This window comes from Molothrus ater, chromosome 17, assembly GCF_012460135.2.
Source record: "Molothrus ater isolate BHLD 08-10-18 breed brown headed cowbird chromosome 17, BPBGC_Mater_1.1, whole genome shotgun sequence".
Taxonomy (NCBI): Eukaryota; Metazoa; Chordata; class Aves; order Passeriformes; family Icteridae; genus Molothrus; species Molothrus ater.
The window spans coordinates 7,415,407-7,428,689 of NC_050494.2; the positions used below are offsets into that span (position 1 = coordinate 7,415,407).

At 62.8% G+C, this 13,283-nt stretch overlaps 1 protein-coding gene across 2 annotated transcripts; it reads left to right on the plus strand.

Annotated features, from left to right (window-relative positions):
• The first annotated feature begins 500 nt into the window (after window positions 1-500).
• On the plus strand, window positions 501-13,023 carry VSTM2L (V-set and transmembrane domain containing 2 like). 2 transcript variants are annotated; one of them, XM_036395687.2, is made up of 4 exons: window positions 501-712; window positions 7,928-8,100; window positions 9,201-9,251; window positions 11,711-13,023. In XM_036395687.2, the coding sequence occupies exons 1-4, from the start codon at window positions 604-606 to the stop codon at window positions 12,020-12,022; spliced, it is 645 nt and encodes a 214-aa protein (XP_036251580.1). In that variant the 5' UTR covers window positions 501-603; the 3' UTR covers window positions 12,023-13,023. The 2 variants fall into 2 exon arrangements, with proteins under 2 accessions (XP_036251580.1, XP_036251581.1); XM_036395688.2 differs by having other exon boundaries at window positions 502-712; window positions 7,931-8,100.
• The last annotated feature ends 260 nt before the right edge of the window (window positions 13,024-13,283 follow it).

The window sequence follows — 13,283 nt, forward strand, 5'->3', positions numbered from 1 at the left end:
CGAGGAATCCCGGCGGTACGAGGGGCTCCCGGCGGTGCGGGACAGCACGGGGGGGTCCCGGCGGGGCGGTATCGGGGGGTCCCGGCGGGTCCGGGGTTCCCGGCGGTGCGGGACAGCACGGGGGGGTCCCGGCGGGGCGGTATCGGGGGGTCCCGGCGGGTCCGGGGTTCCCGGCGGTGCGGGACAGCACGGGGGGGTCCCGGCGGGGCGGTATCGGGGGGTCCCGGCGGTACGAGGGGCTCCCGGCGGTGCGGGACAGCACGGGGGGGTCCCGGTGGGGCGGTATCGGGTGGTCCCGGCGGGGTAGCACGGGGGGGTCCCGGCGGGTCCGGGGGTCCCGGGTGGGCGCGGCGGGTGCGGCCCCGCCCCGCGCAGTTTGGGGATGAACCGTGGGAAAAAAACTTGGGGGGTGCGCGCGGGCCGGGATCCCTCCGCCGGGCGGGGGAGGCTCCGGGCGAGCCGCGGCACCGCCTCGGCGCGCGGCGCCCTCCGCGCGAGGGAAGAGCTCCGCAGCGCGGCGGCGCCGGGACCGCGGCGCAGCCCCGGGGACAGGGCTCGGCCCGGCGGCGCCGCCGCCCCCGGGACGGACGCGCCCGCGGCAAGATGGGCGCCCTGGCGCTGGCCCTGGGGATTTTCCACTACCTGGGGCTCTACCTGCAGCTCGGCGCCGCCTCCCGGCACCCCCCGTGGGACGCCCCGGCGGCGGGCAGCGGTGAGGCGGCGGCGGCGGCCGGGGCTCGGGAAGGGGGCGGCTGAGCGGCGGGAGCTCCCGGGGCTCGGTGCCCCGCGGGGCTGGCGGCGGGTCGGGGCGGCTCCTGCCCGGGCAGCGGGACGGGTGCGGGGGATCGGGGATCCCGGTCGGGCTCCGCCGCCGAGGGCAGCTCCGTGTCGCGGTCCGTCGCGCCGGCGGCTCGAGGAGCGGGGCGCAGCCGGGGCGAGCTGGGGTTGGGTTCCGCCGCTCCCGTCTCCGGAGCCCGGGGAGCGGCCTCTGCCTTCGCCGCTGGGCTGCCGGATCGGGGGCTCTGCACGGTGCGTCCCGGCGCCTGCAGCCACCCGCACCCCGTGTCCGTGAACCTCCCGGTGCGCCTCCCGGTGCCCGCCGCCGTCCGCACCCCGTCTCCGTGTGTCTCACGGTGTCGCCGCCACCACCCGCACCCCGCGTCCGTGAACATCCCGGTGCGCCTCCCGGTGCCGCCGCCCGCCCCGCCGTGCCGTGCCCCACGCCCCGGCAGCGGGGCTCCCCGCCGCCTCCCGCTCCTCCTCTCCCTCCGGTGCGCCGGTGGCTCGGCGGGTCGATGCTGCCGAGCCCGCTGGGATCCGCCGGGGTTGGGAAGGGGAACCTCTTCCTGCATCCTGCACCCTCTGGTGAGGAACCTGGCGTAGGGGCAGCTCCCTCGCGGGTACCGAGAAGGTGACAGAGGACCAAGCCTCCTCGGAGGAGGCTGCTGAGACCCTCCTCGCTCTCTGTGGAGTGACACGGGCACGCTCAATCTTAGCCCGAGCAGTGACCACGGGGACACGCTGGGTGCCCGGGTCCCAGCTCTTTTCCCCGCCTGGCTCCGGGCCCTCCCGTGTGTGGAGGGACCGATTCTCTGCCCCGAGGAGCCTCCGGGCACACGATGCCTCGGGCCATGCCAGGGTGGCAGGTGTGAGGTGTCCCGCAGTTTGTGGTGTCCCGCACCTGCCTGACCAGGGAAGGGATGATCAGCCTCTGCATTGGGGACTCACAGCAGGAGAGTTTCCAGACCTGCCAGGCTGGCATGCCAGATGGAAAGGTGGGTGAAGAGCCTCCATTAGCCACCGCTGCTCCCCACAGAAATTCAGCAATAGGCAAATAAATAGTGAAATGGTCGCTGCGAGGGAGCAGGGAGCCAAGGAGATGAAATATTCTGGGAGGGCGAGTGCACTTTGGAGCCACATTACAGCTTGCTACTCGAGCAGTTCTGCAGCAACTCACTTAATCACAACAGAAACCTTTATTAACGATACTGAAAAGCAGTGAATAAGTGGGTCATGTATAATAAGCCATTTGTGTTCAGTAGGTGAATACCAATTTGATAAAAGCTGTGTGTGCTGAAAACCTGTATAAATCGCTGTTTAGCAGATCGGAGACTGATCATTTCATTACTGGCTGGTGCAGCTTTCCCTCCACACCACGAGAGTCCAGCAGGTTGGAGACGTGGAGCGGGAGAGGGGCTGTGGCCGGCGGGATGGGTTCGGCCGTGGCTGCCGGGCACGGGCAGGTCCTGCCGGGCTCTGCCCACAGCAGGCAGCGCCCGGAGCTCGCCGCCATCTCTGCCCGGTGCTGGAGGCCTGGAGGAGCCTCCACGGCTCTGCCACAGCCCCGGGAGGTGTTCGCTCTTCCTTTTAACTTGTCCACGCCGGATGCAGCGAGGGAATTGACCGGGAGCAGCGAGTGCCCTGCAGGCATCGGCGAGCGGCCATGAGCATCCCTGGAGCGCGGGCGGCTCCCCCATCCTGCCACCCCACAGTGGGCAGCGGGGTTCTGCTCGCAGGGCAGCCACGCTCTGGGGAGGGAAAAGTCACAATCAAAGAAAGTCCTTTACCTGCCGCCACAGCAAAGGCTCTGCCTTTGGCCAGGATGGAGCCAGGATGGGCTCCAACTGCCCCATGAGAGCATCTGAGCCGCAGGATTCTTCCCACCATCCCTTCCCTACCCACAGTGTTGCCTCTCCCCCTTCTCTCCTCTCCTCAGGCTGGCGCCTTCAATTATTCATGCCCCCCATTGCAGCCTGTGCACGCTGTGTTGCTGCCATCGGCTTTCTCATGCGCTGGCTGGGAAGCTCCAGCCGCTTTCCCAGCCTGCTGGCTCTGGAGCGGGGCAGGGGAGCGGCGCCGTGAGGAGGAGCAGCCCGGCTCCTTCCCGGCATCGTGTGCAGGCGACATCGCCTCGCCTCAGCAGAGCCGCGGCTGGAGGCTGGAGGGAGCGGTGCCCCGGCTCCCCAGGGCGCTGCCCTGCTCTGTTCCGCACACCCCAGTGATTATTCTATCAATTACTTTCATAAACACTTTGCATTCTGCCGGATTTTTGCACACTTCCTGGTGGGAATTCTCCACGCGATGTGTTTTTCCTGCTGCTGTTCGTGCAGTCATTCAACGCAATTACATCTGACACCTCTCCTCATCAAACGCCTGGGCTTTCTCTTCCCTTGAAGCGGCTGACAGACGACGGGCCAGACACTGGGAATTATTACGTTAGGACAGTGACAGCTAATTTTAATCATAACGTTCCCTGTGAGCGAGGCAGGAATCAACCGAGAGCCAGCACGGCTGCACAAGGTCTGGGGACTGTGGGCAGGGCTGGAGTGAGGTCTTGGAGTGGCCCAGAGAGCTGGAGGCTCTGCACTGCTGCCTCCTTCATCAGGGGCTGCTCCAGGGGCCAGATGGACGCCCAGGAGGGCACCTGCAGGGCCCTCTCCCCTTCGCGGCTCCTCTGGGATTTTGGTTCATGGTTTGAGTGGGAATTGTGCACCTCGGGACAGACAGCCCTTCCTGGCCCTGTCCTCGACAGCTCAGGCTCTCTCTGAGCTGCTCTGTTCCATGGCTGTTTCCCCTCCTGCAGGGCCCTTTCCTGCCTGGCTGTCCCCTCCCTGCAGCTCTGGGTGCCCGACTGAGCACCGGGGATGTTGGCTGGGCTCGGCTGTGACGGGTGCATTCCTGACTTGTGCTCCGTGTGAAGCTGGGTTGGGATGAGCTCAGCAGTGATGGGGTGGGCAGAGCAGGGCAGGAGGGTGCTGTGTCCATGAGCACTGGGCACTGCCAGCTCTGGGGATGGTACCAGCCCCTGTGTGTGCTTTGGGCAGCTCTCAGCAGCAGCTGCCACTCTGGTGGTTCGTGTTTTGGGTGCTGGGTGTGAGACCAGGGGGGCTGATCCTGTCTGCCCCATCCCATTCCTAGTGATTCCAGCTGATTCCTAATGATTCTGCTGGGAACCATCCCCCGGCAGAGAGCAGCACCAGAGCGAGGGGTGGCTGCAGGCTGGCTGCACACACTCCTGGAGCCCCACGGGGAGCTGTCAGAAAAAGGCCGTTTTAGGGCTTTGCTATTTACACTATCAAATAACAGCTCTTCCTTGAGCCCCTTGGGAGGGAATTTTCTGAGAACTGTGAGTCCCCAGGAACCAGATGGGAGCAGCAAGTCTCCTTGCATGAGCAAAGCTCTGTGTGCCTGGGGCCAGACTGGAGACATTCACCACTGACCTCGCTCTTGCTGAGGGAGTTAAACATTAGGGGAGTGGGAAGCGCTGGGGGCAGGAGCTGGGGCAGCCCAGTGCTGTTAGAAATATCTGCAGTTTTCAAGGTTAATTCCAGCTTTCTGGTCAGGTGAGTGCTTCTCTGATCACATTCACCGAGTTAGGTGCGGTTTTTTTTGTTTTTAATTCACATGCTGCAAATTTGAGCTCCTTCTGCTGCTCATATGACAGCAAAGAGGGGCAGAGCAATGGCGCTGCCATCCCCAGCGTGTGGTGGGAGCCTCCCGGCCCCAGCCACGGCCGCGATGCTCCAGCCTGAGCGTCCCGAGGGAAGGGAGGTGGCAGGAGGAGAGCAATGCTCAGCGCCAAAGTGCTCTGCCCGCTCATGCCGGGGCCGGAGCCGCCTGCCCTCTGCCAGCAGTGACGCGGCCGTCACGCCGTGTTTGTGCAGCGCTTCGCACCGCGATGTGTTCGCAGCGCCCCGGGGTCAGCATCCCTGCTCGCAGCCTTGTCAGGAGGAGAGGATGCACAGCTGCTCCTGGCGGTGGGAAGGGGAGGGCAGCGAGGCTGCAGCCCGGCCTGTGCAGCAGCCTCTGGCAGAGCCAGTGTCCCCGCGCTGGGGACAGTGTGGGTCACCGGGCACTGGGGCAGTGCCCAGCTCTCTTCTGGATCCACCCCGATCCCCCGGGATGGCTCTTTCCCAGGCAGGCTGTGCCAAGGGCTGGGGGGTCCTGTGGCGGCCAGAAGGGTCCATCTGTGTCTGGGTGTCCCTGTCCGTGTGCCGGGATGTGCTCGGGTGCCTTTGCTGCCGGCAGGACACGGTGCCCCTGAAGCCGGGGCCGGCGCTGTCCAGCGGCCACAGGAGCCTCGGGCTCCTGGGAAGGGGAGGGCGCTGGGCAGGTCATGGATGTCTGGGGAGGGGACAGTGTCGGAGGGGCTGTGGGTGCCTGGGGACAGTGCCATGGTGGTGGATTCTGTTGGACTCATTTGCTTTTGCTGCCGCGGTGCAGCCCAAACCCAGCGGGTCAGAGCCGGCCCCGCACCAGGGACACAGGGCAGGGTCTGCATGGTCACTCCAGTGAGCAGCGGGAGGTTTCAGCTCCCCCAGCCCCTGCCCCTGCCCAGCGTGGGACGGAGCCAGCCCCAGCCCCGACGCCTGCTTGGCACTTGTCACCCCACCAGCCCGGCTGCAGCTCAGTGAGCTGGGGTAGAGAAAGAGGCTTCTGACTCCCGGCTCAGGGGAAAAATCCCTCCCGGAGCAGGAACCCGCGCTGACCGGGTGATTAACAGGCGTTTGAAGTGTCCAATGCATATTTCATTGTCCTTTGGTACATCTTTACACAACAATTAGCCTGAGTTGGTGCCCGTGACGCTGCTCCGGTGTCGTCCTTGGTGCCTTGTGGGGGCCGTGGAAGCTGGCACAGCTGAGGAATGGCAGGCAGCAGGCACGGTCCTGCCACGGTTTTCTGTGCTGCGTGGGGCCTACGGACGAGGCAGGGGGATGGAGCAGGGCCCTGAGGTCATTTCCAGGTCCTTGGGGCAATGCACGACCTGCTCTTGCTCCAGCACAGCCCCATCCCCTGCTGCTGGAGCCCCCTCCCTGTGCAGAGCGTGACCAAGGTGAGGGATGGTGCCCACAGAGGTCTGTCTCTGGTTTATGAGAGCACCAAGCTGTCCCAGCAGGCATTTTCAATTCTGTTTATCTGTGTTTCCCCATTGAGTTCATTTTATTTCCCCTGATTTTTATTTCCTGGAAGATTTATTGATCCTGGTGTTCTCAGTTTATGACAGGTAGCAGCCCATAAAGCACACGGAGCAGTGGCCCCCTCCCTCCCTCCCTCCCTCCCGCTGTGGGGACGTGGCTCCAGTGTCAGTGGGGGGAGAGGGACGGGGCTGGGGTGGGCAGGGACTGGGACACTGTGGGGACAGGGCAGTGGCCAGAGTTGGTGACTTGTGCAGTGTTCACAGGAGCAGTGGCCAGGCAGCCTGGCTGACCCAGTGCAGGGTCCATGCCCATCCTGGGGGCTGCCTGAGGGGACCCTGGTCCCACTGGTGTCCCTGTGAGGGGCAGGGCTGGGGGGCAGTGAGTCACCTCTGTCCAGGTGGGATCCACATCCACGGCATCCATCAGGGAGGGCACACGGTGCTGCTGGAGGACGTATCTGAAAGATGTGTTCCCAGCAAAGGTGATGACCCTGGGTATCCATCTGCAGGATTTATGCTCCTTTGGATGTGCTTGGAGGTGGCTGAGCTCTGGGGTTAATTAGTACATACGTTTCCCAATTAAAGTCAGAAAGAAAGAAGGTGCTTGATTCAATCCAGCCTTTCCTCAGCTTATCTGCCAAATTCCCATCTGTGGGAGCAGATTTTAATTGTGTTCACAGCAATTTGGACCTGGCTGGAGCCCTCAGGCCATCACCCCATCCCTGCACTGCACTGCTGGAGCTGTGGTGCAGGCTCTGCTGGGACCCACTGGCTTTGGCCATTGCTCTTGCCCGCAGGAATTCTGTGGGGCAAGAGCTGATCCTGGCTGCAGCCAGGGAATGGGTGGGTGAATGCTGGGAAATAACTGGACACAACAGCCTCAGCACCACTTGGAGCACAGAGGGACCTTTTGACCCCCCTGCTCCTCCCACAACCCTCGGTCACCTGAGCTGTTCCCTTGGGGCTCCCTCCACTCCCCAGCACAGAATCCACGTTCTGTTGTGCCAGGTTCTGGATGAACAGATGTGGGAACAGCACTGGAACCCCACCAGGACACCCTGCCTTGGTAAACCCCAGCGCTGGGTATTTTCCTCTGTTCCCTGCTGAGATGGATTAAAGGAAAGCGATAAGTGGATGGGATTTCCATGCGTCCAGAGGGACAGGGAGATATTAGAGGTATTAACTTTTTGTCTGGGCTGGTAATAATTGGTTTTCAGAGGGATCACGGCTGCAGGGAGTGTTGCTCCCGACAGGCTGTGTGTCCCAGAGGGCTCCCCTGGCTCCGGTGGGACCTGCACTGTGGCTGTGAGCCGAGGTGGTGAGTGAGGACAGGAGGCACAGGGCAGCCTCGGCAGTGCCCGGGGTGTGCAGGGGGCTGGCAGGGCTGTCCCCGTGCCGTGACACGGAGAAGCCACTGCACCGATGGTGGCAGCAGCGCTTGCCGGTGCCCTGCGCACCGGGGCCGCCTGTACGGAGGAACAACAATCTCTCCAGAGGAGATGAAAAGAATTCTAATTACATCTCTGAACAATATTTGTTTTGAGCGAGGAAAGCAAACCATATGGCGTGTGGGAGCCTGTTTGGGGCCGCATTGAGTGAGGATTTGTTTTGCAGTTATGTCCTGATCTGAGTGAGATGCGATCATGCTCTATTTATTTCCTTCACCTCAGAGGTGTGGCAGGTCCTGCACTCGTTCTGGGGCAGGGGTCCGAGGGATGCTGTGGGAGCAGGGGGCCACAGGCTCCTGCTCCCTCCCTTTCCCCCCACTGCTCTTTGCAAAGTGCCTGGGGTGGGGGCCAGGCACCTCTGCCGGGGGTGGTGAGGGGACACTGGGGTGGGAAAGAAGCCGGGGATGGCTGGGACCTGTCTGCTCTGCTGCAGGGCTGGGTCTGTTGGGCCAGGGAAGGATCCAGGCGCTCCTGGCGGCTCTGCCCGTGTGGCTGGAGGCGTTGTCCTTCCCCAGGACAGTGCTCTGCCCCCCGGGCCCCACAGCCCTGGCTCTGTCTCCAGCAGCTCTCTTCACCGAGACCCCGCACGACATGACGGCGCAGGCGGGGGAGGATGTGGAGATGGCGTGCTCCTTCCGCGGCAGCGGCTCCCCCTCCTACTCCCTGGAGATCCAGTGGTGGTACGTCCGCAACCACAAGGACTGGACGGACAAACAGACGTGGGCTTCCAGTCAGGTAATGCCCCTCGTCCTCCTCCTCCACGGCAGCACGGAAAGGCAGAGCCCCTCAGGCAAAGCCCTTCAGGCAGAGCCCTTGCCTGCATTTCCCGTGGGGAAGGGCTTTGTTTGCAGCCCCTGTTGGGTTTTGGTGGGACCCCAGCCCACGGCAGCACCCTCGGTGCTGACCAGAGCTGCAGAGCAGGGTTTCACCCTCTGCTCTGACAGAGAACAGCCTTGTGGTGCAGTTAATGGGCTGCTTGGGCTGCTCAGCGTCCAGCTGCACTGAGGATGCTCCAGGAACAGTGGGGCTGGGCTGTCCTGGCCGTCCTTCCCAGGCTTTCCCATTGCCAGGACCCATCCCAGGCTGAGGCTTTGTTTTTGTGCTTGTGTTTGTACCTTTGCCTATCTCATCACCAGCTCATCCCTCCTGGCCCTGCACCCTCCATCCCACCCTTGTCCCCTGTTTCCCTGTGTACTGGTCCAGCAAACAGCCTCTCTTTATTTCCCTCTCTGTTCACACAGAGATAAGGGCCAAAGAATGGGAAACAGCTTTGGGGATTTTAATGAGCCTTTATTGTAGTGTCTTTGGCAGGGCTGCTGCTGGTGCTGCCATAAATTGAGAAGCCTCAGGGCAGTGCTGCCAGGATGAGGACAGCTGCCAGGGGTCGAGGGTGGGCAGGGTCAAGGGTGTTGGAGGCACTGGGAATGCACAGCCAGGGGCTGCTGGAGGGGTGGTGGCAATGGGGCAGGGGCTGGCAGTGATGGGGACAGACAGAGTTCCACAGCAGTGATGCCACAGTGATCAGGGCTCCATCTCCACTCCTGGATCGTGGGGAGCACCTGGAGCTGAGGTGCAGTGGGACCTGTGGGTGAGCACCCCATGCCCTCTGGCTGCTGTGCTGCTGCTGCTGGTGCCTCCCATCCTGGGTGCCCAGTGTGGCTTCATCTGCCTGGGTACCTGAGTTTGCTGAGACTGGGCAGTCTCTTCTCTCTTCCCCCTTCTCCCTCTTCCTTCCTCCTTCGGGCAGCCATCCTGGGAGTGGGAAGGGGTCTGGTGGGCTGAGCTGACCATTTCTCTTCCCTCTCTGGTCTCCCCCTCCCCTGCTTTTTCCACAGCTGAAATCATCACCACCAGAGGAGCCCGGGAAAGAGGCGACAAAAATCAGCGTGAGTTTGGGTGATGGTTCTTGTTGAGGGCTCAGCAGGACATCCTGCTGGTCCCAGTGGAAAATCCAGGCTGGGAGACCTGGGTCTGCCTGGAGGTGATTGGGGTGAGGGGTGGCTGCCCTGCTCTCCCTGGCACCGAGAGGCACAGCCTGGACCCTGAGCCTCGTCCAGCATCTGAGTGACACATTAATGCCAGGGATAAAATAATCCAATTGACTCAGTGGATTAGCATCCCAAAGCCATTTAGGCTCATGTGAGCAGAATGAGGAGCCACTAATCAGTAAAGTAAAACCCTCTTGGCCTTCTGCTGCCAGGTGAGTGCCCCCCTGGCTGTCCCTGCCTTGGGGAGCTCTGCATTTGGAGGTGCCACAGACACAGAGCAGTGCTGGAAACCTTCCCACTGTCACCTGGCAGCCTCTCCTGGCACTCCCATTTTCCTTCACTGAATGAGCAAGGGGGGATAGGGTTGGTCAGGCATCCATGGCTTCTCAGATGGGTGCCCCCCACACCCAGGATCAGTCTCTCATCCCTGGGGAACCCTTCTCAAGGGAGAGCATCACCTTTCAGCACCCATCTGCAGGAACAGTGCATGGTTCTCTTGATGGTAATAAACCCCCCTCCAGAGGTCATGTCCCCTTTGATTAATTGACATCCACAATCCATATCCAAAATTAAGCAGGTTCCTCCAGGATCTGTTCCTCCCCAGGGTGCTGTGGCTCCCTGCCCCACAAGCAGCAAAGCAGCTGGAGCAGCCAGAGCCTGGGCTCTGCCAGACCCTGTCAGCTGAGCTCAGGGGCTGCTGCTCCCTGCATCCCAGCCAGGCCCTGCTCCAGGGGCAGGAGGGGCTACAGAGGGTGCACGGAGCCATCCTGGGGCCAGCATTCCCTCTCAGCTCAACCCGTGCATGTTTCAGCATAATTAGGCAGTTAATTGCACGCTGGGATGGAATTGATGGGTGTGCGAGTGTAACCAGGATTTATTTTGAATCATTCGAGGTCTCTGCTGCCTCCTCCAGATCCAGCCAGCAGGGAGAGGCTGGAGCTTCAAACCTCTTTTGTTTGTTGTTATTTCAAATGTCCTTGATCATTAAGTGTTTATGGAACGGAGGAGGTAAATGAGCATGGGTGGTTCTGATGGAATGTGAGGAACAGCCACAACAGCAGGGACTGGGAACAAACAGCAGGGTCAAACAGTGAGGGGGGGATGTAAATCCCAAAGAGGAGCCACCGTGCCAGGCACCCCTTGGCTGTGTGTTATCCACCAAACACACCTGGTGCTGGAAAGGCTTTGCAGGGATGAAGAGCAGTGAAACATGATGGGTTTGGATTTATTTTTTCCCCCTTTGAATCCAATGGCACAGCACAGGGCTGAGTTAGGGCTGGACACAGCAAATCTGCCCATCCTGGCTGTGCCAGGGGCTCTGCCCCATTCCCATGGGCACTGAGGGCTGTCCCTGCCCTGCCTGTCCTGGCAGAGCCACAGGAGTTATGTGCCATCATAAAATCTTCCCTCCTGAGGCTCAGTGACCTGCTGGGCAGCGGCTCCATGGCCACTGGTGGCACCAGCAAATTGGGGTTTTATTTTATTAGTTCTAAATTTCCCAGCCATTAATTTCAGTGACTCCTGGCTCTCCCAACGAGTTTTTTTGAAGCTCCTTTCCCATGACAGTCTCAGCATCTGGGCACACTTGCGCCAGGGCCTGGCACCTCCTGGCCCTGCACATGGCCACTGGGCAGCCCTGAGATGCTGTTTGGGGTGGCCCTGGCTGTGACCTGTGGCAGCAGCTCCCTCTCAGCAGCCCGTGGTGTGCAGGGCAGCTGGATGCAGCAGCCTGTGTGTGCTCATGTCTGTTTGTACATGCTTGTATGTGCAGATGTGGGCAGGCGTCTTCATGTTCCAGCAGTGGATGCCCCACAGTGAGGGGCTGAGGGGACACTGAGGGGTCCTGGTCCCCACGCTGCCTCTGTGCTGTTTGGGGTGGGTTTTGCCCCTCTCCAGCCCCGTTTCCAAACACCATAAAATCCTCAGCTAACAAATGCAGTGGCGAGTAGAAAAACGGCCTTTGCCATCCAGTGTGATTATAGGGAACAGAGCCAGGGGCCTCGGGGTGGGTTATAAATCTGATTTATTGACCCAGCCCAGAGCAGCCGCGGCTCTGGCTAGTGAGTAAGTCTTAAATTTCATTGGGTGATAAATACTGAGAGCGAATCAATTTGGTAGAAAAGCTAATTAGCCAGCGTGGTTCCGCATCGATCTCCGAGCCCTGCGTGGCCGGGTGCGAGCCAGGGCTTCCATCATCCCGCGGGCCCAGGCTGGGGCTGGGTCCCTCCACACCAACCTCAGCAGCCTTTACCATGGCCCGGCCTGCTGGCGCTGGTGGCGTGGTGTGGTGGCACACGGTCGGGGGTGGGCTGGCACGGTGTCCGGGGGTCCCTGACCGCCCGTCTGCCCCAAGGCAGGTGGTGAAGGTGGTCGGCAGCAACATCTCCCACAAGCTGCGGCTGTCGCGGGTGAAGCTGGAGGACGAGGGGACCTACGAGTGCCGGGTGATCGACTCCAGCGACGGCAAGGCACGGCACCACAAGGTGAAGGCGTACCTGCGGGTGGAGGCGGCGGGGGGCCCGGGGCACCCCCAGGACACCGAGCTGCGGGAGGCGCCGCTGGCAGAGCTCGCCGCGCCGGGCTCAGCGCACGCACACCACCACCAGCACCAGCACAAAGCCGGGAGGGAGCTCAAGAAGCGCTCGGCAGACACCTCCTGCGTGCTGTAGGTGGGCGCTGCGGGGGGACGCCGGAGCCGCCCCCTCCGCCCCGGACTCAGCGGGGCCATCGAGGGTCCCGCACCCCCTGCCAGAGACTGGCCCCGCACCCCGTCTTGTCCAGCCCCCCTCGCCCCCTCCCTGTCCCCCGGGGCCCGGCGGTGCCAGGGCTCGGCGCGGGGCGGAGCCGGACCTGCCGGTGCCACGGCTGCATCCCGGGGCTGTGCCCGGGGCCAGGGCATGTGCCCACGCGTGGGGTCCCCATCCCCCGGCCTGTGCGGGCGGTGCCGCGGGCTGTGCTGTGCCCCAGCTCTGTGCCCAGTGGGACCCTGCTGCCCACGGGACCCTCCCTGCCCTCCCCCGTGCTTCGCAGACCCAGCCGCCTGTTCCTGTAGGTTGCCCCGTTTAGTTGCTCGGTTCCAGCCCCACAGTGCGTGTCTAAGTTCCAGCCTCCATCCTACAGCCCGTGTGTATCCCCCCACCCTGCCCCGCAGCCCCCAGCACGTCAAGGCCTGAGCTCAGCAGAGGAAGGACGGCACGGCACATTGCTGGCACCCTCCTGGCACCTCGGGCATCGCTCAGCCAGGCAGCTGCCCGTGCTCCGTGTGTGCCCGGGAAGGCAGACACCTCCTGTGCCATGGGCGCTGGCCCCTTGCACCCATCGCTCCTCCTCCCCTCGCATCTCACACAGGATGGGGCGCTCACCTGTCCAGCCCGGCCCCACCCCGCTGCCCGTGCTGCCGTGGCTCTCAGCCCCCTCCCGGCCAAGCATCCCTCCCCACCAGGCCACAGCACCACGCTGCCCCGGGCAGGGTCTGGCCCAGGGGCTCTTGTGCCGCAGTGCAAACAGCAGAGCCCGTCCCTGCTGCCCCCAGGGGTGACCGAGGCCGCTGGGACCGGGGCTGTGGGGAGGGAGAGGGGGGCCCGAGCCTCCCCCCCGGGTGCTGCTCCCCTGCTGCCCCCCAGCCTGCCACCATCAGACCTGCTGCAGCTAATAAAGCTCTTTAAAGGAAGCCTCTGCTGTCAGTGCTCTCTGTCTGTGGCACGGCAAGGGACGGGGCTTTGGAACTGCCTCGGGTAAAGAGGGGCAGAGCTGGGGCTGCTGGGGCTGCTGGGGCTGCTGGGGCTGCTGGGGCTGCTGGGGATGGGCATGAGGATGAGGGTGGGCATCAACTTCATCCCCTGCAGCTGAGGGCTCAGAGCTTTAAAAGGTGCACCTGGGAGCTGCTGCCCCGAGGGGTGCAGGATACAGCGAGGTCCCAGGTGAGCTGGG

Coding starts and splice junctions, on each gene's coding strand:
- VSTM2L (XM_036395687.2), top strand. CDS start 604: ATGGGCGCCCTGGCGCTGGCCCTGGGGATTTTCCACTACCTGGGGCTC. Junction 713..7,927: donor CGCCCCGGCGGCGGGCAGCG/GTGAGGCGGCGG, acceptor CTCTGTCTCCAG/CAGCTCTCTTCACCGAGACC. Junction 9,252..11,710: donor AAGAGGCGACAAAAATCAGC/GTGAGTTTGGGT, acceptor GCCCCAAGGCAG/GTGGTGAAGGTGGTCGGCAG.